The sequence below is a fragment of the Pyrgilauda ruficollis genome, unplaced genomic scaffold (assembly GCF_017590135.1).
Source record: "Pyrgilauda ruficollis isolate IOZ18807 unplaced genomic scaffold, ASM1759013v1 scaffold10, whole genome shotgun sequence".
Taxonomy (NCBI): Eukaryota; Metazoa; Chordata; class Aves; order Passeriformes; family Passeridae; genus Pyrgilauda; species Pyrgilauda ruficollis.
The window spans coordinates 7,126,305-7,150,894 of NW_024508101.1; the positions used below are offsets into that span (position 1 = coordinate 7,126,305).

Sequence of the window (24,590 nt, forward strand, 5' to 3'; positions counted from 1 at the left end):
TGCTCTTTGGTCTCCCCACCACGCTCTGCTCTGCCCTGTCTCTGCACTGCTGAGTCACTGCAGATAGCTCTGGCTCCTGCATGGTGAAGGCTCTCAGAGGCAGAGGAGAAACATGGCCTTCCACATGTGCAGGGTCTTGTCCTGCAGCTAAAAATGGCACATAAGCCCTGACAGAGGGGAATAAAGTGTTAATGAGAGGCTTATGTCTCGTCTAGCCATAAGAGAGATCAATTTGTGCCTATACATAAGTGCTTTACTAAATAGGGATGGAGTTAAGCATGTGCTTAGATAAGTGCTTGCCTGAGTGTCCATCTGAACTGGTGCCATCAGGTGTAGGTAAATTATCTTGTCCTCACTGTCAGGGTTTTGGCAGTCCTATGAGAAGGAGAACAGCTGGCAGGGACACAGTCTGGCAGCCAGAGGTGGAAGAGAGGATCTGAGAAAAGCTTCAATTTACTCAGTTAAAGCTTTATCTGAGACCTTTCTGGCCCAGTCCCATTCGAGGGCAGAATCTTGTTCTGTCCTCTTTGACCTCATCCCCAAATCCTCACTTTTGACCCCATACTTGGCTTTCTTTTGTCTTACCTGGATGTTGTTAAACACCTACCAGTAGTGATTGGGCTTTGTTATTTGGAAGGAGAAAATGATGAATGGCTTGTTTCCTTTCCAGTTTGTGGGATTAGTTAACTTGAAACACTCTGGATTTGAGGCAGTGTTTCTCTGGATGACTGCAGAGATTTCACACATAAATTAAATTCTCAGTGTACTTCCTGACAGTGGAGAATTGCTGAGGTGGTATGAAGCCTCCTCCAGCATTAGGGAGCAGTGCTATTGTGCTCATATCCCATTCCCCATGGCCTGTCCTCAGAGGTGTTTTTCCAAGAGCTTCCCAAGCTCGTGGAAGGAAATCCAGAACCACCTGGCTGCAGGACATGACAGTGCACAAGCACTGCAAGCAGCTCAGGAACAGTGGGTGCAGGCAGGACAGTGCAGAGACCAGGACAGGCTGCCTTCCCTCTGTCACTGTCCTCTCACAGAGGCACAGAAATTGCTGGTGCCTCATGCCCTGTGCTGCACCAGAGCAGCAGGAATCTGCAGTAAGCTGTTCAAAAACAATATTCCCAATCAGGAAAAGTGCTGCAGCCTGGCTGACTTTTCAAAATGCTTTGAAATCTGCTTTAGAGAAGGAAGGAAGAGAGCTGAGCTTACAGCAAAATTTCCATGAGAACTTACAATTGTCACTATTTTAGGTATTCTTATTGCTTCAGTGGAGAAAGTTGGGCTCTATTTAGTGGAAATTGCTACTATTCATACTGAAAAAGCACATTTCCCTGGGTTGCATGTACTTGTTTAGATTGGTCTGTTCATCCCACCTTTGCTCACAGGAAGGATCTGCCCTTCCACACACAGGTCTTCTTACTGCAAGATGTAGCACCATTTCTATGAGAATTGCTTTGAAAATAAGACCTGCAGGAGTGAACTCTTTAATTGAGTGTGTCTTTTTATTATAATTAAATGTACAGCGTCTGGGCACAAAGCCATCAGCCCTCAAGAAATGCAGCCAACACTGAGTGCTGCAGTGTGATAAAAGTCATGCAAGTCCATCACACTCATCCTCTCTCTGTGCTGGCTTCTTGTAGAGGTGTGAGCCAGGCTTCAAGTCTTCTGGATTACTCCAGCACTTGGGCTAATACTTATGGAAATGGCTTAGGAGAGGAGTAGGTTTGATAGTTGAAATCCAGGAGGGTCCTAAGACCTTTTCTTTCTAGAACCAAAGCCCAGCCAAGCTGAGGCTCTAGAATAATCTTCACAGAAACCAGAAGCCATCACAAAAAGCTTGTCCTTCTTTCCTGTCCGCATTAGAGGTGTTTCTTGCACCTTGCCTCCCCTTCCAGGCACAGCAGCAGAGACACAGGAAGCCAAAGCTCTGTGAAAGCAATTTACTGTGCCTAGGTTCTCTTGAGAAGGAAAGAGGGAATGAATCAGATGTGACATGTTTGTCATCTTGCTTAATACAAGACTTGAAGGACCTCGGGTACTCTGGTGATGAGGGCAGTGATAGAAACTGCTCAGAGAAGGTTTTGTTGCATTTTTGAGCAGTGCTGCCTTAGAAACAAAGGATTTATGGCCAGGCAAAACAGCCTTTGGAGGTATTAGTTTAGATGCTGACATCAGTCTCACTGAGGGCATTCACACTTTGCTTCTGTGCTTTTTGTAACAAGCAAGCCATCCCTACAGAAAGGAAGCAGCTCAGTGAAGGCGTGAGGGACTGCTCACTGCCCAGCATCCCAGGATTTGTGTGCTTTGGCAGGGATGCTGCCTGGCCTGGGGGTGAAGAATACTTGGGGATTGTGAGCCTCAGCACTATGAAACTGTGAACACTGAAGCAAGTTAACTCTGGACATCCCAGAAGTTTTATGTCTCAGAGACTCAAAAAATGTGGGTTAAGCACCTGTGCTCAGAATATGCAGTGGATGCAGGTCTGGAATCAGGCAGCATTTTTAAACTGTCAGCCTTGAAACTGTTTGAAATTCAGCTTTGCCATTGTCTGGAGGTTCTACAGGCAACAGAAGGTTAAATTTCTGATAAGCATCAGGGGACAAAAATTACATTTGAACAGTAAGATTCACTAGAAGACTTCACTTTTCTATGACAGCCCCATGTCCTGAGGTAGAGAGTGTTAGGGGCCACTCAAACATGTAGGACATCCTTTCACCTAACTCGTGGAGTTGTTCATTTTAATCTCATGTGTCCTTGAAATGCCAGCCCTCAGCCAGAGCACCCAAGTCACAGCACACTGGTGATGGTGGCTGCTCTTCCGCTCAGTGCCATGCCAGGGGTTCCAGCCTAGCTTCCACATCTCTAATGACAAAAGGCAGTTCACCAGCCAGGGAAGGATTTCCAAAAGCACTGGTCTAGGTTTGTGTGAGATTCATCTTTCATCATTCTGTGCAAAATGGGCAGTTTTTGAGAAGAAAGGGTCTTAGTGACTTTGGAGCTTGAATCCCATTTGCAGACCTTGAGAGAGGCAGGGCAGCAGCAGGGTTAGCAGCCCTCAGTACCCAGGCATCAGATGAGTTGTGTACAAGGAATGTGGGGTTTGAGACAACAGTAAATACTGGCCTTCTATTTCTTCTCAGGCTTCATGTTGGTTCCTGACATTTTAAGTCCAATCCCTTCATGTGAGGATTATCTGCCTCAGCACAGATACAGGGGATGGCACAGTTCTAGAGAAAGCCAGACCTGAAATAGCAAGGTTCATTTCAGATCAGGCTTGCAGTGTTTTATTAGTAGTGCTTTTAATAAGTTGTGTAAGAAAAAGCTTTTGTGTATTATACCCTAACACACAGATACCTCTAAAAAATATCTCAAATCCCAGTGTGAGAAGGATTTTACTGCTTTTTGTGCTGAAACTGTATTCTTGCAGATGTTTGTGGGGTTTATACCTCTCCCCCCTTCCCTGTGTACTGGCCTGTGGTCTGTCCTCTGCATGTCTCCAAAATGCCCTCCAGGAGCTGTGTTAGTATTGCTGATGTTTGTGCAACCTGGGAACAGGGTTGTCAAGGGGTTTGGGAGTAGCACAGAACAGACACAGATCCCTGTCCAGAAGCCTCCAGAGAAACTGCTGGATATATTTAAACAGTGACCTGTGCTTGTGGCAGTGCTCATGGTCAGCATCTTACATCACCTTTCTCTGATGAGAGCAGAACAAAAGAAAAGAGACCCAAACAACAGCAAGGACAGTGCCTTGTGAATAAGTGCTATAGATTCTGGAGTTATTTTGGCACCCAGATAAGTCTTATTCTCTCCTCTATCACAGTAGTGAAAATTGGATGTCCCTGCATTGATCTGAGCTGAACCATTTGGGGTAAAAGCAGTAAATACTGGTGGGGGAAGAATCTGGCTAACCTGTCTGTGCGTTTAGCGTGCCAGGAATGGACAGGGGTGTGGGCTGCTCCTCTGGAAGTGTTTTCATTTTGAGGTTATCTGTCCCCCTTGCAGAGTAGTCTCTTCAGTCCTAGTGCAAGGGTGCAGTAGCTCAGAGAATGAGAGATGAGGATGGAGCTTGTTTTCTGAAGGAAGAAAGACCACTTTTCATTGCTTGGGATTTTTTTCCATGTAGTTAGTTTTCTTCTGTGTGTGCTGTAGGGCAGTGCTGGAGAAAGGACATTCAATAGCTCTCATCTGACTTCATGCCACATCTTACATTTGTCATGACCAAGGGCTTGAGCCCTGTGCCCTTTCCAGAAATTCACTCTTGATAAAGTAATGTCTTTGGTAACTTCTAAACCTCTCCCATCTCCTTTCCCTTAGCCACCTCCCTGTGAGACAGGGGTGTCTGGTTTTATCTTTGTGCTGGCTCTGATGCTGCTCCCTGATTTGTTTCAAGGTGCTCTGACAGCTCTGCTGCTTCTCTCCGCTGCGACAGGCTGCCCTTGTTCAGATCCCTGCACCAAACCTCCAAGCTTATCACTCAGCCAGAGCTTTTGTTTCAAATTAGTGTGCCACATCCATCAGAGCCCTCTGTCTGACCATGAAGGGGGACGGGACCTGCACAGCATCCTGCTTCAGTGCTGTTTAGTCACCTTCTTCTTCTGGGAGGTGGGCACTAAGCAGCAAAGGGAGAAGCCCTGTGAGAAAGGAGGCTGGCAAGCAGGGATGCTTTCTCTGTCTGCAGAAGGGGAAAATCTGGTCCTTTCATTCAGGAATCCCCTGCCTCAGGCCATGGAGTTTGAAGTGATGCCCAGTGGCTTTGCACTGTGATGGGAGTGTTCTGTTGCAGTCAGTGTTTTGCTGCTGCAGTTTCTTGGGAGATGCTGTGAACACTCCCCTGTGGTAAAATGAGAAAAGTCCTTCTGAGATGCATAAATTCAAAATACTCCATATTCCATATAACTAATTTGACTCTGCTAAACTAAAGGGGTTTATGTTGATGTGAGTGAGAATAGTGTTTAATTCTTGGAGTGCATCTCTAAGTAGAGCTGTTGTTGCCAGGCCTGGTAGGTCTCTTCCAGGCCTGGCAAAGCTCAGGAACAGGTCCTGTGTGGCTACACAGTTTTAAGTAGACATTCATATTTAAGTTTGCATGCTTAGCTAAGCCCTGTGTAAGCAAAATTCATGATGCTGGGTAAAAAACAAAGCAAAAGGAAATTTTAGGAAATAGCTGCTTTTTCTTGCTTTTTTTCCCCTCCTCCTTACTCTTCTAATTGGCTTCAGCATTAAATATAAGCTGTCTTAATTACCCACACTGATTGGATTGCTTTTCCAGTCACATTACTTCATGTCACAGCTGTGCAGATGTTTGCAGCTCTTTCTCCTCAGGAAATCTCTGGGAGCCTCAGGAATGTGTTAAAGCAGATGACTGGGTACAGCAAACACCAGACCCCGTTGTTTGTGGGGCACAGTCCTTGTTCTTGGGGTGAGCTCTGAGCAGAGGGTCAGTCTGCCCCAAGGCATCTGTTGGGGAAATGTCTTCCAGGACAGCTCTTCAGCTTTGGTCTCTGTGAGCGTGGTGCAGATGCCCTGAGCCCACAATGCTGCTGGGCTAGGAGGTGAAAATGACAGGGACAGGAACTTAGGGCAGTTGCTCTTAGCCCCTGTGTTTAAGGCTGGAGTGTACAAAGTGGGGTCCAAATCCCTGACACAAGTTTTTTCACTTGCAGCTATTTAGCATGCCTGGGAGACAGTTTTCTGATGAGACTGTGCATTACTTTGCACCTGAAGGATTCTGCTGTTAGCTTGGTTTCACCTGCTCTTCAAGTCCCCTTTTGTGTGACAATATTTCCATAATGCTCCTGAGATTTACGCTGTGATGTTCCCATTTCTGAAAGTGGAGTCTGTGGACAAGTCATTAAGCACAGCAAAAACTGCAATAAAAAGTTATTACCCGAGTGCAAGTATGTGATCTATTATGGGAGGTCTTTGTGCAAGTGATTTACTGCCCTTTTTAATTAGGAATTCAGAACCTTTTCTGATGTTCCCTCATAGCTGTTCTGCAGGATTGGTTCTTACCCAGCTCAGCCACTGTGGGACAAAAACTCTGCTTTAAATTAAGCAGCTGAATTTTTCTCCAGAATAAAGGCAAAATCCTGTAGGAATTCCCTTATCCTGAGTGTCACCCAGACAGCCACACTGCTGTGGAGGAACCTCCTGGACTGCCCCACTGTGCTGGGGCTGTGGATGGTGATCCCAGGTGAGGCTCTTTTCCCAAAGGTGTCATTTTCAGTCCCTGCTCTCCTGTACCACACTAGAAGCTGTGTTGAAGAGTAATGAAGGCTTGTTTCTTTACACTTACCCCTTGTACTTGGTTTCTTCCAGTATCAAGTAAGTGCAGGCTCTGACTGTGTTTTCCCTGACTTTCAGAGCACACATACCATGGCTTTCACATGGATTCTCTGGTGTCTAGTAAGGGTTGAGCTCATGCACCTTCTCTTTCACAGATGAATGTCTTGCTTTTTCTCGCCAGCTGTCTAATTTCTTGAGTGTTCCTATGCACTTGGGAATTATGTATTCCTGTGATAGCACATACATTCAAATTTAAGTATTCCAGAAGGTGTGATGATGCCCAAGGCGATTTTCATCGACACCCGTCTGCTTCATCACTCCTATGCTTGCAGCCTTAAGATGGGGATAGGAAAAACCAAAAGGACATTGAAATGAGACTGAGACTCCGTGATCTGAAATAGTGCTTAATTAAGAGGAGGACTGCAGAATGCAAGGCCTGGGATTCGTGCAGTCATGGTGTTTGTTGCTTATAGGTGGTGTTCTAAAAAAAAAGAAAAAGCCATGCCTTAGTGTAAGTTCAGCACATCATTTGCCAGAGGAAAGGCAGGGGATGAGGCATGTGAAAGGGCACAGTTGTTGGTTTATTTATTAAGTGCTGTGTACAAGTAGTGAACATTATTATTTAATGAGGGGTACTGCTATTGCTGCAAAGGAGTGTAGGGAAATAGAGGACACTCTTTGAAGAACTGGTGCTGTGCCTGCTCCTGTCTGGACAAAGCTCTGGAATGGTGAAATGAGAAGACCGAGCTTGATAGTGATTTTTCAACATTTTAGGTGTCCTTTCTGTGAAATGAAGGTAGAGTGTAGTGGCTTTGTGAATGTGCTGCATCTCCCAACAAACCACAGGACTAAGTGTAAAAGCCCTTAAAGGGAGCAGCATACTGTTGTCACTACGTGGAGAAGGCTGCTCATGGAGAGAGGAGCTTGCAGATGGCTGGGTGGGCATCACCTGCTGGAATTGTCCACTCATCCCCACAGACCCAGGAGATGCTAGTGTGAACTTTGCTTCTACTGGTCAGAAATAGGGCAAGGCAAACCCAGGTGTCTGGCTGGATTTGAGCTTCCTGTCCTGGATCCTGGCTTAGAAAAATATAGGACAGCAAAAATGTGAGTGATGGCACAACAAGAGATGGTCTCACACTTCTTGTTCCTCCTTTTAGCTGATTTTGGAAGGGTGCCTGTCCCATTCCACTGTAAAAGGGTGAGTCAGGAAGCCCCTATAAGAATATAACGTATGTTGAGGCATAAATAAAAATCAGATTGGTCTCTCTCAGTACCTTGTGTTGTTTTCTGCTGTTTGCATTTAGAAAATATTTCACTGCTCTCTACTAAGTTTTATAAAGGAGGGTGTAGACTATGTTGGCAAAACCAGTGACCTTTGTTTTCAGGCAGAGGATTTCCATTTCCTTCTCCATGTCTGTGTTTGTGAGATACCAAGTTTCTGTAAATGTGACAGGGTATGACTTTATTATGTCCAAAATCATGACCAGGCCTTAACCAATGGCAGTCCTCTGCAGTTGTATTTTCTTCCAGGGTGACAAGATCTGATAGAAGGGATGAATTGTACTTGGTTATTCTGTGAAGTGAGCAGCTCTGTGGCTGGGTCAGTGGAGCATCTTTGGCCAAAGGAAACTTTGATTAGCATGTGTGTGGCATTGAAGTCACCCTCTTCAAGGAGTACAGACAGTAAATGCACACAGGCATTTAATGAATGAAGCTGTAAACTCATGCTGTATCCAAAGCAGATACACTGATGGAGTACCTACAGTAGGCAGCCCTTGTAAAAGCAATTGTTCTTTCAGTTCAGACCTCCCAGTAAAACAGTGCTGGGCTTTCACTTCCATTTCCCCCTGCTGAGTTTTTCTTTGCTAATTGTGATAGTATGAACAAGAGCACAGGGCATTTGAAAAGCAATAATTTAAATCATGGAAAGTAAGCATGTAACTTTTTTTTTTTTTTAATTTTCCCTGTCAATACCCAAAAGATTGTGGTGAATAGCACTGCCTCAATTTCACATCCAAGCCAGTTGAGGGATTTCTGCAGCAGAGTCCAGCCTGGGCTGCAGTGGTCTGGGAGGGGTGTGTGGTCCTGGGCTGGGTACAGGCATGGTGGAGGGACATCTCTGGGGCAGGAATGCCATCTCGTGGCCATAAATAGCTATTATGTGATTTTAAATCCACCTCCCATCCCTTCTTCCTTCCTTATGACACTTCCCCAGTGTATCAGTCATTCTCAGGAAACACAAATCAAGCTGTATTTTCTGAATAGCAAAGATCATCCCTTTTTGGGTTCCTAAAGCTGTGCTGTCGGCCTCAGCAGCTCCTCTTGGCTGCAGTGCCCTGTGCTGGCACTGGGACGGGATCCATGGGGATTGTGTGTGAGCCACAAGCAGATCAAGAGCAGACCTTTGCAGGCTTTGCTTTGCTGCAGTCTCTGTCAGCTTTGCCCTCACCCTTCTGTGCCTTGCACACTCGGGCGCAGATGTGATCTCTCCAAGACATATTTGTCTCTCAGCCGGCGGTGTAGCGCTGCCGTAGCCAGTTGGAGGATGTGGGAGTTGCAGCTCCTGGAGGGAGAGATGGTCTGGTACTGCTGTCTGCATGATGTTAAGCAAGATGGTGCCTGCGTGTGTGACACATACATTGTGTCTCAGAGCTGTGGAAACAGAAAAGGACAGAGCATGAAGTGCTGGAGGCTGGAACACCTCCTTAGCTGCTGTAGAAGGAGTCCAGTCTTTAGTGACACACTGTCTCTGCTCACCTTTTGAATAACACCATAGTGCTTTCTGCAGTGGTGTTTTGGGGAAAATAAGCACCCTTTTTGTAAGCAAAATATTTACCAGTGGTGTTATATTTTAGCAGAGGGAGTGTTCCATGCTCAGCAGGAATTAGGGTGCCATAGGAAACTATGGATTCACTCAGAGCATCCTTGGGTTATCCCAGAGCAGACATCAGTGCTGCATGCAGAGCCATGGCCTTGCTCAGTGTTCTGTGGCTCCAGGGAAGACAGGTACAGCCACGTCTGCTGGCCAGTGCCTGCAGGAATGCTGATTTGTCAGCACCTGCATGAGAGCTGCATCAGTGAAAGCGTGTTTTAAATCACTGCGAAGTCTGTGCAGGAAAGTCTGGGAGGAATCAAATTTGTTTGTGCTGTCACTCCCACTTCAGCTCAGCTTGTTCCGAGGGGATGGGACTGAAAGGCTGCTCTGGCAGCTGAAAGGGAGGGGAGGAAACAAATGTAAACAAAAATAGGCTGTGTTGTCAATCTGTGTCTGATGTCTTTGGTTATCCTGTTTTGAAGGTGAGTAAACACATCAAAGTTTTACCGTGGGAGGAATCCCAGAGGAGGCTCAGCAGCCCCTGAGCATCACGATGTGTTATGGATGCAAACCTTTCTCAGTGCATTTCTACAGGCAGAATGGAACGGTGCCTTTCTTAGCACCTGAGTGATATTTCCAAACCCAGGATGTTTTTGCATGAGCAGTGTATATGCATCTGTATGTGTTCTTTGAGATTTTAATTTCAAATCTTTTTTGTGAATCTGCAGCAGTCACCTCCAGCACACCTTTATAGCAGTGGAAAGACAGGGGCTCTCTATGTCAGGCATCACTTCATCTGCTTGCTGCCTCTAAAATGAGATGAGGCAAATTAAGGCCTAACTCTACTGATTTAATTAGATCTCTCCTTATTGCAACAGTAGGAGCCCAAAGCAGGGGACTGAGGCACATTTAAACAGTAGTACAGTCCTCTACATTTTGGGTTTTCAAGTGAGGTTTGTAGTCCTACTGTAGGAAGTCACAAACTAGTTTGTAGCTGTCCCCAGCACAGCATCCCCAAACTGGCAGTTGTTTATGGCATTCTCCTGCTGAAACAGAGTTGTGTGTGCATCCCATAGGTCTCCAGGTGTGTGACCCAGCCTGTGAGCCTTCTTGGAGTGCCTAAAAAAATCCAGAATTCTTCTGTGCCTTTGGGCTTTTTCAAATCCCAAAGACATAAACAAAAAACCTATTATCCATTGCCATTACCCACAAGAGCTGCAAAGAATACATATTTTCTCAAAGGCTTTGGGATGCCCTGCTTGTGTTTATTATGGATTTGTGACCCAGCTGGTGCAGGTGTGAGCACCTGCCTCTGCCATGTGTCACAGACATGTCTGTTCTTCCACATCCCTGCCAGTTCAGTGCCTCACCTGCACTGCTCCCTACAAGAAGCTGTGAGCTCTTCCAGCCTCTGCTTGTGAAGGACTCACCATTGCCTAGTTTATGGTGCTCCTAGAAGTTCCCAAGCACTCTTTTCATTTTAAAAAATGGGTATTTTCATCCCAGTGGGATTAATGCCATCCCTGCCTGAGGGTTTGCTGTTGACCTGAGTGAGTCTGTTTGTGCTCAGTTATAATGAACTATTGCCTCTGTGTGTGGGCAAGGGAAGTTCAGGTAGATCACTGATAATTGTGGTCATCAACCTCTAGTTCATGTTTTTGAATGGCTGGTATAGATAAAGCATCAGAGAATATAGTAAAAAGCTATCCTGTGTGCTTCTTCACATATAGTTAACTGTTAAAGATACTTTAAACCTGTCTATTTTCCTCCTTGCTTGTGTCTCTAGGAATATGTAGAAAAGAAACACAGCTTAGCATTACATTAGAGGAAAAGGTGCACTACTCCATCAGCTGCATGAAGGTAGGTTAGCTCAGTGCCTGGTGTGCTTCTGCTCTAACTCTGTTTATCTCAGTGCTCAAGCATGGGTATACATGATTTATGGCCCAAGATTTAAAGGTCTCTCCTGGGAGGGAGGAATGTGCTAAAGTAATAAAACCATCATTTGTTAGACAGGATTTCTGGGAAAACTAAATTGAGACTGTATGTAGCATTTCAGTCTCCAGCAATGAACTTCAGGGATCTGAACTCTCCATCCTCAGAGCAGGAGCCAGATCCAGCAGGGACCATGACTGGGCACCACAGTAAACAGAGAAAACAAGGCTGGATTAAAAGCATCACACCACACAAGGTGAAGCAGTCACCAAGCCCAGGCAGTGTCTGTCAGGCTACTGTCTGTGCTGGTGAGACCTAGCTGCAATACACCAGGAGGGACACAGACATGTCAGAGGAGGAGAGATGAGGATTGTAAATATAAAGAAATTAATGAAGCACAACCTCTCCACCAGCACTGCATGAGGGAGGGAGGCTGCCAGACTGGCCAGTCATGGCATCCTCACCAGATCCCATTCTGACAGCAGAGGACAGCAAGGGAAGGACAGCTGCCTTCCACCGTTGTCCCAAACATGGTCACATATATTAAATGCCTTTCAGCTGGACCTCTGTGCCCTCACACACAGCCAGCTGGCTGTGAAGGAGGGTAGATGATGCTGCTGCTGGTTTTGGTGACCCTGCAGAGATGGAAGCAGCTGCCTGCCATGTCCTACCTTCCCAGGGATGTGTTGCTGTCTTGGGAGGGAACAGGCACTACTGCTGAGTTGGTTAATTTGGGAAAACTAGACTGAGCAGGTGGCTCAGTACACTCCTGCAAATGTGGCCAACATGTAGGAATATTATTCTGCAAGACTTTTTTACTGAAGTGGTGAATTTATGGGAACAAGGCAGAAGAGCAGCATCTCTGGCAGAGAAGATCTGTCCCAGGAAACTGCTGTGGCCAGTGGGCATCATGCACACCTGGAGTGAGCCCACTGAGGGGACAGCATAGCTCTCCTTTAGTACACATTTTTACTTCATTTTCTGATTTTTTTGTTTATTCTGTGCAAGCTGGAGAGGGATAAAAGATATCCTCTGATAATTTTGAAGCCCGTGAGAAGAGGTCATAGAGGATGTTTAAATGTCCCCCCTGTGGAAAGCACATGGCTCTGCAGCTGCTCCCCTGCTAGCCTGCTTAGCAGGGCTGATTCATGGCCCAGCAATGCAGCCCAGTTGCACTTGTTCATTACTTATATAAATCACAGGCATCAGTGTTCTGGCTACATCAAGTTACAAGAGTATTGATGGAAGAAGGGTGACGTTTAAATTAGGCAGGGGCTGAGCAGACTTGCTGGAGAGCACAGTATATGAATGAAAGAGTTTAATGAATTTTCCTGGGTATTAAATGTGTATGTTAGCTTTTAGGAAGGTCAGAGGTGCTAAAATTTCCTTTAGAGGAACTTACATACTTGAGTTGAACAGAAATTACTAAATCAGTGTCTCTCAAGGACAGCTGAGAAAATTGTAGGTCACATAAGAGGGATATTGTGAAGAGAAGCAGCTGAAGTCAGAGACCCTCCTGCCTGGTTTCTTGTGATACGTGAGTGCAGTCAGGACAGGGATCTTTACAGGACTTTGCCAAGCCTTACTCATATCCCAAATAGTATTTCAATAATGAATTTTAACTTATCAGTGCCACAGTGTTTTAAAGTTTTTGTCTTTTAGCTGTGTGGTAATTAACTTTATAATTGCTATATCTGCATTTTGGAAGCCCTCAGCCCTACAGCCAAAGATCAGCAAAGCACTGCACTTCCATGGGGTGACAACAGTTGTTTCTGCAGTGACCTTATGGCAGGGAAGGGCAAGAGCTTGGTACGGCATCAGTGGGAGGAGAGTGGTCTTACAGATTTTGGCCATAAATTGGGAAGAGCTGAATAGCATCAGCCTGAAGGTTTTTCACATCAGCAATCCAAGACAGCTGAGAGCAGCTAGGTCTGAGCAGCCTGGCGCCTGCATTGGCAATGGCATCACTGCCCTTTGTGTGTGAGTGAGGGCAGTGTCTGTGACAGCTCCCAAATGCTCCTGAAATCAGGCAGGTGAACCCATCCTTCAGGTGCTCCATGGGGCTGTGGAGGTAATGGCAGACAAGGTCTGACCTTTGTTACTTGTTGGCCGCTCACACCCTCTGGATATGTGTCATTTTTTGTTCCATTCAGGATAAAATCCTAGCACTTCAGGATGTTTGGTCAGTAACTGTGATGGCACCTCTAGGTGAATCTGCAGACACAAAGTCTACAGTGATGATCTCGTTATTATGCTTGTAAAAGGTAAAACAAGGGCCAGCATCTGTCAAGTTAGCACCTGGGGCATATCTCAACCTCTGGCACTTTGCAGCCAGAAGAGTTTAGCTGCTTATCCTAAGTTTGAATCCTAAATAAGAAACCCTGGAGACAAAAGTAGATCCTGGTGAGAGCACTGGAACAGCACAGATGCCATAAATAAGGCAATGATTCTTGTAAATTCTCTGTGCACAGCAGCATTTCTTTATCAGTTCCAGACTTTGGGATGCACTGGCCAATCAGAAATACTGAGCTGAGGGGTTCAGGCAGGATTCAGATAGTTAATATGGTCCTGTTGAGGTAGTACTGCCAGGATTGTTCTGCTTGTGTACCTTTTTTTGGTGTTTGTACATCCATATGTATCCATGTGTGTGTGTGTCCTTTTGGTCAGAGTGACATTTGTTTGTCTGCATTTGCAGGTGTTTTATTGCTTTGAGGTGTCAGCATGAGTTCTGTGATAGAGGGACAAAATAGCATTGCTACTTCATGGCATTTGTCCACAATGGGTCCCTGTGCACTTTCCCAACAAATGAACTCCTGCAGTGATAACCTGCTTAATGATTAAATATGGAAATTAAACCATTACACTGTTAGTCCCTCAGAAGATCCTAATACCTAGCTACCATCCAGAGATAATTTTTTGAACAATAATTTAATACACAGCCCAGATAAACTGGGTATTCAGATTGAATACAAATGATGTTTCAGTGGCATGAATTATGGCCTTATGCTGAGCATCACTATGGCAACTAATGACATCACCACAGGCTCCAACCTGCACAAAACTCAACTTTTGATGGTCTCCATTTGTTGGCGCAGATCTTTTCAGGGCTTTTTGGGGTATGAATATGTAAGCACCAGTGTTGTCAAGGGTTTGCTATGTATGTTTGCTGTCATTTGAAACATTTATTCTCTTTGTGGTTAATGTTGTTCCCATGAAGGAAACCTAATGAAAATTACTGTTTGTATTTGGTTAGTAACATTTGTTGATAACATATGGTCTGGGAATGCTTCAGCAAATAAGAGCTTTTTAATAGTAAACAGAGATACGAGTTCTATAAAGCAGATGCTGTCAAAATACACAGTGTAAGGTTGGATATTTTCTTACTTCTGCCTCTTACCCAAAGCAAGATAATCTTCCTACTTTCCCTCCTGGTGACAACGCAGTTTTTTGAGAGAAAACATAACCTGTGACCCAAATCTGTGATTAGAAAATTAAGTTGTTTCTTGCTTCTTACCCTTAAAATATTTTTAGGTAGCTGATGGCTCACACATGAAAAAAAATATGATATAAAGGACCTGACTGGACCTATAGTGCTGTAGATAATTTAAGCCAAACCTCTGCTGTCTGGCACTGGTGGAGGTTTGATGCATCATTGTAAAAGGCAAAACATGTGAAACAGTGACACCAGAAGAGGAAGCTTCAGAGCAAAGGTGATGAAGAACCCAAGCTTGTTAATCAGCTCTGTGCTGAACACGCTCACTGCTGAGCTCAGTTGGACAAGATTTGCTCAGTGGGGAGCAAAGCATAAACCCATACTCCTAGAGCACAAGGAGAAGTGAATTATTTTTACTGATAATTTTCCAAATGCTAAACTTCCTGCTTGGTGTTCATCTTTGAGGAACATCTAGTCACTGGAGCATGTCTTCTGAGCCTTTTCAAGGGAACTGCCTTTCTTCAGGAGAGGATCTAGTTTGAGGACAGCCTAAAGTGGGAAAGTGTCATTATCAGAGTGAGGGTGAATAGAAGTAGTTAGTGAGTTATGGTGTAATCATCTAACTTGCAGCATTCTGGGTTGCAGTGTGTGTTCCACCACATCACTCAGAGGTGTTGCTCATGGCACGCTCTTGGCAGGGTCCCACATGGAATGAGTTCAGGTTTTCTCTGCATTTGGGCAACTTGTGATTGCAGAAATGTGTAGATGTCCTCTAGAGACATGTGTCTAGAGGCTGTGGGTAATTCAGCCTCCATAGCACTCCTTTCCAAGCCAGGGAATGACTCAGAGAGTACAAATAGTAGGCGGTGGTTCATGGTGTAGTTGCAGAGGTGGCATCTTCCTGGCCAATGCAGTCCCACCCACAAGGAGCTGGTGTCCTGCTATGTAGTCCTAGAAAACTAGGATTACTCCAGACATAATGGCTTGCACTTAAACTTTGCTTGGGCTGAGACTTGGAAAGCAACCCAGGTTAAGTTGCAGTTTCTTCAGAAAAAGCAAACTTCACTTTCAGCCTGGAAAGGAGAGGTTAATGAGCCAAGAGAGGAGGACAGGCATGAGTGATTACAGACATCCTGGGTGCAGATGTCTTCAATCCTCTGCTTCTCTTGTGACTACACAGGCTGACACTGCAGGAGACATTGTTCTTTCTAACTAAGAAAGTTCTCTTAAACTTGGTTTCGTGCTGCTTCCAGATGCTCTCTTCATTTCCCAAAAGGATGTTTCCAAACATCTGTCCCACATTTCCCAAAGAAGATAATTAATACCCTTGTCACTCACACTATCCAACCACTTTGGCTGGTGTCAGACACTTTTTAGGTTAACTGTTTCATGCCTGAGCAGTGTTGCTGCTGACCTGCCAGCTGAGCTGAACACCTCTCTGTCCTTCTTTTCACAGCTGGGGCACCCAAGGAGACTTCACGACGACCCACGCGCTTCCTGCAGTGAAGGTGAAGCTGTTCACGGAGAGCACAGGAGTGCTGGCTCTGGAGGACAAAGAGCTTGGGAGGGTAAGGAGATTTTGGGTTTAGTAACGTTTCCTTCTGGCCCTGCTTTTCTAGAGAAATCTCTCCTGTACAGAAATATCTTTGGAGCACAACATGCTCTGTTTTTTTGCCAAGCCTCAGGAGGGGGAAAGAAAGCAAGCTCTGCACTGCTGGAAAGGAGTGCATCTCGCATGCTGTCTTTGTTGTGAGTTTTTAATGGCAGCATTTCAGCTGGCTGTGCCTGCTCTGAGCAAAGGCAGAGGATCTTGTGTGCAATATTGGCACACCGGAAAGCCTTAAAAGTGGCTTGCGGAAATGGACATTCCTGAGGCAGAAAAGGGGATTATGCTGAAGCAAAAAGAGGGGATTTAAGTTTGGCAAGGGACTGTTAAGTTTCTCTCATATCTGCTGAGCAGCCGGTACACAGTTTGAGCTTTTGAAAGCACTGACTGCAGTACTCCCTGCAAAAGGCTTGGAGCCCTGGCTTCCCTGGGGATGGATGGTGGCTGAGCTGGTGGCTTCAGTGGGGCTGCACCGGGGAGAGGAACATGAGGGTTCATTGCTCCCATCAATGGTGTTAATAGCAAAGAGCTCAGATTCCCAGGGTATTGGCCACAGAGCAAATCTTCCCATCTCTGCCCCTCACCTGTGGCCCCTAAACCAGTGCCCTGGCACTGGTGACCCTTGATCACTGCAGCCCACAGGTGCAGAATATCTGTGGATGGCACTTTACTATGCTTTGGGACACTTCACTTGTCTCCGTGGATCTTGTGCAGCTGTTTAATTTGTGTTGGCCCCAGGCAGAAGTGGCAGCAAACTCCTTGCCACGCCTTCCTCAGCTTTCCAGGCTGAGATCAGTATGATGATGACTCCATGAAAATCAGTTTGGGGTAAAAGGACTTGGCACCTCCTGTCATGGCTCAGCATGACCCAGGTGATCTCCAGGGGCAGCTTGGGCTCTGTCTGCCCTGCCCTGCAGCACTCCTTGCTCTGCATCCTGTCTGTATGGCTGTGGCTAAGAAATTCATGGTCAGGAAGGCCACTGATCCTGTTGCAAGCCCAAGAACGATATTTCCAGGGGTTTTTCTTGCTAACTCTATGGCTGTTTGTGCCCTGACAAGGAAGAGTCTCTGTCCATTCAACATTTTTCCTAATTAACATGGTTTTGTGTTAATCCTGTTCATAAAAGTACAAAACATTCTCCCAGGTCCTAGTGAGCTGTTGATTTAAATTTATAGCTTTATTGTGGAGAATGCTGTGTGCAATTTTGTCTCATGTAATTCATGTTCATTTTAATTATTTGTTTTTTTGTGTTCATGAAGCATCCTTTGTTCTTGCACTTGAGAGAGAGAAAAGCAAAGCTAACCCCTCTTTTCCCCTCTCAATCTTCTTTTCAAAGGGAGTCACAGCCCCTTCAGACTTTCTCATCCACACCTTGATCCTTCCTTTCTCCCTGTCCTCCTTTTTTGACAAAGAGGATGACCCCTCTATGCTGCAGTCCTACAGCTGAAGACCTACAATTGTTTTGCTGCACAGCATCATAATATTTTCAGGATTATTTTCAAAACCTCCTACTTCAAACAGCCTGGCACCCTGCCTTTATCCACTGTGGCATGCTGAGCAGAGCTTTTCACCCAGCCAGCCGCACTGCCATTCAGGGATTTTCCCCTGAGTGGTTACACTCTGTGCAGCCTCTCTTGCTTTGTGAGTCTTGTTTCCACTGGCAGCCATGAGCAGTGCTGACTTTGCTGGTCTTGGGAAGCAATTAGCTGTGCATGTTGTTCTGAGAAAGATGTCAGCACCCAAAGCAACCCCTCTTGCCCTGAAAGGCTGATGAGCCAACCCTACCAATGTGCTTTAATTCCCAATCCAGCAGGAAACCATCCCTCAGCTCTGAGTTTCTGCAGGCTGAAGGACATAGGCCAGCAGTGGCAAGTGTGGGGAGCTGGCAATGATTCCCCCTGGCCCGTGGCCATCAGTGCTCTCAGTCGGCCAAACTTCAAAGGGATGCTCGGTGCACCCGGAGCGGCCGAAGGATGACGCGTGTCTGCTCAGGCTGCACCAAGATTCCTTCTTTAAATAATAATGAAACCGGGAGTGTGTTAAGCCCCTGGTTTAGCTGTTGGAGTGGGCAGGAACCTGCCTGCATGGAGAGAGGAGGAAAGCAGGTTTTATACACAAAACACCCCTGCTCAGCCGCCCTTTGAGCAGTGGCTTTGTGCTCTGCCAGGCGGGTACAAAGCCCACTTTCTATTGCCAGTGTTAAGTTGGCAAGCGGCCACCACTCCTCAGCTCACCACTTTTATCCAAGGGAGAACTGGAAAATGCTCCCAAGCCCTGCACTGCTGAATGGGCAGCTGAAGGCATGGGAATACATCCTGACCCTATTGAAGCCAATGGCAGGGCTCCCATGGATTTCAGCCATGCCAATACTTCATCTACCGAGGGCAAGGAGGGGAAGAGCTGTGAATTGCAACACCACTGAGAAAAGTTTGTGTCTTTTGTGGAAAAAAGAGTTAGAAATCAAAGCAGAGAGCATCCCAAGCACACAGAATGGCTGCTGCCTCACTAAAAGATGCAGCTTAGCACAGGTGGATGTTCTTGCATGACCTGCCTGGCACTGGGGTTCCTTGGATGCTGCTCAGAGCTTGGGTCTGTCATGCTTCTAACACCCCCTGCTTCATGTGGAGAACTAATTTCTCATCTTCAGAATTTGCTTAAATGTGTTTTCTTCCAAGAGTGATGCAGTACAGACTGGTGTTGCTCAGTTATCTGTGTGACTAATAACAGCTTCAGATTCCTGACAGAGAAAGCAATTCAATAAAAGAAGTGATAAATAACATTAATGGATAAGGGTAAAGTTGAGAATCTACTGATGTTTACCTCAGGCTTTAGAGGAGGCAATAAATTTAGTTTTAGAGTAATTCATCAGAGGGTAATAGCATCAATGATATTTTGGTGGAAAACAACCCCTAGATTGTTGAGTCAGCAGCAAAGTTGAAGAGCAGAGGAATACAAGATTATAGTCTGGGCTGGAATTTGGCAGGAGCATAGTCTAAGCATGAGCAAGAAATGAGTGATGGCAGCACACCAGTTAATGAGGGTGAATGCTGCCATTTGTAAGAATTGTGAAACAATTTGCTTGCATAAAGATTAATGAATTTAAAGATTAATCTCACTACAGCACAGTGGAAACTTGAATGAATTTGTACCAGGCAAAGTCACCTCTGAGAGTAAAAGCATCAGAAGGGGAGCAGAAGGGGAGCAGGTGTAGGAGGAAAGGGATTAGGCCACCTCAGAAGAAACACATGGGAATACCAGGAGGAGATGGTGGATGTGATGTTGTCCTAAGGAAATACTCTGTATCTTACTGTCCAGGGAGCTGCTCTGCTTTGTAGTGGTAATTAATAAGTGGGAAAAGCACAGCTGTGATCAGGAAAGACTATTCACCTCTTGGAACTTTCAGTTTCTTTGAGCCAAGTGCTTGCATTGGTGTTCATCTGCAGTCACTGGTGTTGCATGGATGTGCTGCAGCTGGAGACCCTCCCAGCATTTCCTGCTGCATGAAATGGAAGCAGGATCCTGCAGCCACTCATGTCATGACATGGGATGCAGATTTTATCTGCTGTCATAGCTCAGTCAGATGTACCATCCTGAAATGATAGGAACTGATCATGCAGCTCTGTCTGCACAGCCCCGTGAGCTGATTGAGGACCCAAAGAATATATGACCTAATCTCAAAATAATAAGCTGTACTTTAAAAAAGCAATAAAATGCCATCCTCACTGATGTGGATACACATATCCAGTCTGACTTCTAGGACAAAACTAGGTCATGATGTATTTCTGTTGTTCTGATGTATTTCTATTCCACATTAAGCCCCATTTTATGAATAATTTTTCCCTTTAACATTGCTCATTTTAATTTCTACAGGTTGTTCTCCACCCTACTCCTAACAGCCCAAAGCAGTCAGAGTGGCACAAAATGACTGTTTCCAAAAACTGCCCTGATCAAGACCTGAAGATCAAGCTTGCTGTGCGAATGGATAAGCCTCAAAACATGAAGCACTCTGGGTAAACATTTGTCTCAATCTAAAGTCATTTTGTTTTGAATGTGCATTAGGAAATATTGCTTTTTAAGATTCTCAAAGAGAAACTCTTTTTCTCAAGTTCACAGGAGGTGAAGCAGAAAGATACTTATAAAAATGGCATTATTTCAGTCGTTGATAGTGCACTTTCCATATTCTTAGCATAGTCTTTTTTAATGCATATGAGCTAAACAGTTTAAATTTTAAACAGTTTTCCTCACAGGAAATTATGTTTTTTTTCCTGTGAGAAATGATAGATGAACTGCCCAACTCTCTGAGAATAATATTTTTTAAGTTATTCTGTGTCTCCCTGTATCAATTTCTCAAAACCAAAACCACAGTGCACTTTCCACTTGAAATGAACCCCAGTGTGACCAGCATTAATTATACTGAGATACACACCACAATTAAATAAATTCCACAATTGCCTGGAGTAGGACTAATAATTGGGAAGGTTAAAAGGGACACTTTCCCCTCCAGGAGGGAGTGTCAGAAGATCTGGGGCCAGAGGGAGCCCTCATCACTTCTACCTATAATTACAAATTAGATCATCCTTGGGAAGATCTAGCTAAGGCCATTGGCAAGGTTCTCATTGCTCTTCAGAGCCGAGGATGTGACAAAAAATTGAAATTGTCCAGGAAACTTGATGTTGGAAATAACTCTCCAGTCTGGTTTTGGTGCTATAAAAGTGACTTTGTTTCACTTTTATTTTCATGGCATTTTGTTAAATTCCATCTATTATTAGGTGATTTAGGTCACTCATCTTTTCTAATTCCTCCTCCTCCTGTTTTCTCTGCTGATGAGGTCAGAGCCAGTTGTCTTGTGTGAAGTTTAATTTTTCCATGATCACAGGCACCAAAGCCAGAGAGGACAGATCTCCTGTCCTGTTTATTTCCGTGATCTCAGCTGAAAGTAGGGCTGTTCTCTAGCTTTCTTCAACTGATAGTTGATTTACATGATACTGCTTAAAGCTCTGAGTTTTATTTCTCTTACTCCCAGAACTGAGATTATCTTTCTGTTGATGTTAGCAGCAACAGCCAAAAGGACACTTATTACCCTCTTCTTGGGCTAGCCAAGGACTCAAAGCCCACATCAGCATGACTTGGAGTTTTGTGATTTGAACATTCACCAAAGTGTATGCTTGATCTCTTCTGGCATAAGGAACCCCTTGCATAACCAAAAATGAAGTCTTTTTTTCTATTTATTGAGCCAGAACTAAAGTAATTATAATGATACATAAAACATATTAATGCTGGATATTCTTATGTTTATTATTAGCCTGGTGCTACCACTAGTTTTGCCAGTGTTTGTGTTATAGTGTCACAGTGGCCAATTCATCACAGAGATTAAATGCTTATTTTGACATTAATTTTTAAAGTTAATTCTTCCTTTGTAGAAAATAGTAAATTCACTTCTCCTCAGAAATTATTCCATTTGCTTGAATTATCTGTGGCCAAGCAATTTCTCGGATTTCATCTTAAAGCTGCTCAGTGAAGTGTCCTGGTTCAGTCAGTCCAGTGGATATTGAGATCCTGTGTGCTGGGTTTAATGTAGGAAGTGTCCCTTTGTTTGACAGCTCTCCTCAGCAAAATGGTTTTATGACGGCTAAAGCAGATTTGGGGTTTCTCTCCATTAATTCTTCTGTTGCAAATGCATTCTTCACCCATTCAGCCATGCTGTAGCTATTCACTGGCACTAAAGAGCTTCAAATTCTGAGCAAGTTGTGAAAAACAAAAGGAAAGAGAGAATTAATACCGTGTAACATTGAGGCTCTGTAAGATTTTTATGTCGCTTTCTTTGCAGGTAATCTGTTCAGGCTAGAAATAATCCCATTCATGAATGCTGGTGAGCTTGAGAGTCTTGTAATTGCTCCTTCTTGTGCATTAACTTCAGTTTTTAAGTGTAAACAATTCTAAGTGTAAACAAAATATACTGAAAAGCAAGAGAACAACAAATTAACACTTGTGTACTGAATTCACCTGTTCTTTTCTCCTAGGTATTTATGGGCCATTGGTAAAAATGTTTGGAAGAGATGGAAGAAACGATTCTTTGTCCTGGTCCAGGTAACAGATGTAACTAGAAGTGATCTTAAATCACAACATGAAGTACTTGAGTCTGTCCTCTGGCCATTTTCAGTGCCATGTGATTGATGCTGAGCTGTGGTTCTGTGCAGGGTGTCTGTTAATCATGGATTCTTTTCTAAATGTATGGGTGTTCTCAAGGATATCCCAGTTGCAGACTTCTAGCCTTGAGTTTCCAGATGCACTTGAATGCTTGATAAAATGGAGAATCAGTTTTAATGAGGAATTAATGAGGCGAGGAGGAAGCTCAGTCTGTCTCGGTTGGAGGTCCTTGGGCTCTCTTTTGAACCTCCAGGTTAAATTTAGAGCCCATTTGAAACTACAGAAATTTTATCACTGGCTGTGTCAGAATCAGCATCAAATCATTCTTGACATCTATCTTGCCTTCACATTTATTACTGCTTCTCATTGTCTACAGCTCTCACTGATCATTTTGCAGTCATCATTTTGCAGTGTCTTCCTTTTTTTTTTTTTCTTTTTGCCCTCAGTTTCATTAGACCTGTATATTTGACCACTGTTAAGAATTTCAAGGAAATGGGCAGATGTCCTCTGTAACCTAGAAAGGATAGAAAGGATCTGTACTTGTGTGTACTTTGTGTGTTAGATCTTCCAAGGGCAGGTGAAACCACTGCCTTGGCCACAGAAGTGTGTGGCCCCAGTGTGAGTGATCCATTTTCACACCAACCTGAGGAAGTCACAGAGTCCTCTTGGGCCCATCTCTCTCTCCCTCCTCTCTGGACTCTCTGGGTGTGTTGTCTCCAAGAGGAATAAAACCTTTGTTCAGGGTTTTCTATGAAAGCAACACAGAGATGCTCTGATGGAATAACATGGGATCCAACTGAGATCTTGTGACAGCACAGATCCAAACTGATCAGGTCAGAGGGTAAAACCCTGCTGCTGATGAAGCAGATGGCAGGTCTGCTGTAGAGGGACAGTGTAAGAACAGAGATGGTATAAACCAGGTGCACCAGACTCCACATTTGGAGCACGCTTGTTTGTGTGCTGTCCTGTGCTGGTAAGGAGAGGAGTCCAAGCAGCTCCTCTTTCACCTTAGACACCTGATTTCCCTGCTCCTAAATCACCTGGTGTAAGCTGTTTCCTTTATTTTGTTAATTATTGCTCCAAGTTCATCTGTCTTAGTAGAAAGCTTTAATTGTATTCAGTCTCCTTTTAGCCATCATGGCTGGCTTCCATAGCATGAAACTATGGGGCAGATAAGGAAATCCATCCTTGAGTAGTAAAGGAGATTTAGGATGTGTGGGATCCATGTAAGTAGGAAGGTATTTGGAGAGACTCATTAAGTACCTAGTCCTATAACCAAGTATGATCAACAGAGACAGTTTAAGTGCTCATTTTGTACTCCACATGGGGTGAAAATGGCCACAGAGAGGGGGCAGGTAGTGTGGAGCAGCCACAGGGCATGTCTCTACCTGTCTTTCCCTTTTGGGAACATTACATACTGACCCTGTTCTTTGGCAGAGATTGAAGGATTGCTTTTCTCTGTATGTTTCCTTTATTATGTTCTGAAATGAAGTTAGAAGTGCTGTGGCAATCCATGATCACCTGTAGTGCAACTGGTATTGCTTCTCCCTGAGAGACAATTCAGTCCTATTAGACCAAGTTCTCAGTTCTTTTTTTTCCCTGTGAACAGGGATGCTCCAAAGCAGAGAGTCGTTTTTCCCAACCTCATTTCTCCCATAAATAATTCTATTGATACTCTTCTGTTCAAGGGTTTGGAGATTTGGACTTGTCTCTCAGAGCCTTCTGGCCATTCAGTGTGGTTGCAATTGCTTCTCTGGTTTTTAGCTGCTATATATTCTTCAGCATGCTGTGGAATTGAAGCTCTCAGAGTTATTCCATGTTTTCTCATGTTACTAGGTCTGTATTCGTCAGTTGGCATATCAGAGCAGAATTTGGCCAGAAAAGCGATTCATTTGAATAAGATGAGCAGACTTTTGCCCCCAGAGAGTCTCTGTAGCCCACCTCAGAAATTCCAGCTGCCACTGCAGCTTCTCTGTTATGTTACCGTTTGCTCAACATTTGGTGCAATGTAAAGTGTTCTGCCGTACATCAAATATAAACAAGAAACACTCTCTATGCAGTCCCTCAGATGTAGTTTGAGCATATTGAACATGTCAGCAGGCAATAAAGATGGAATAAAAATACTTTGCTGTCCGTATGTTTGTCATTTGCTTTTCATGCAATGCAAAGGATGGGTGCTGATATGAGCGGGGATTGGCAGTAAAGGTGTTGATGTCCAGGATGCTCTGAACTCTGCTAAACCACAGGCAGAAAATAACCCCTGCAGGAAGGTGACCTGGCTCTTGTTACAGAGAGTGGACAAGGAGCTGCCCCTCTTTCAGGAGCTGCATCCATACCAAGCTCCTGCCTGCACCAGAGTTGAGAGATA

At 44.6% G+C, this 24,590-nt stretch overlaps 1 protein-coding gene across 6 annotated transcripts in view; it reads left to right on the top strand.

The window, feature by feature from the left end:
* Positions 1 to 24,590, top strand: part of CADPS (calcium dependent secretion activator) — a 204,619-nt gene that overhangs the window by 76,331 nt on the left and 103,698 nt on the right. For all 6 annotated transcript variants that reach the window (XM_041465232.1, XM_041465224.1, XM_041465241.1 and 3 more), the window contains exons 7-9: positions 15,925 to 16,036; positions 19,946 to 20,085; positions 22,096 to 22,162. In XM_041465232.1, the coding sequence (XP_041321166.1) occupies positions 15,925 to 16,036; positions 19,946 to 20,085; positions 22,096 to 22,162 (319 nt within the window). The remainder of the gene's footprint in view (positions 1 to 15,924; positions 16,037 to 19,945; positions 20,086 to 22,095; positions 22,163 to 24,590) is intronic.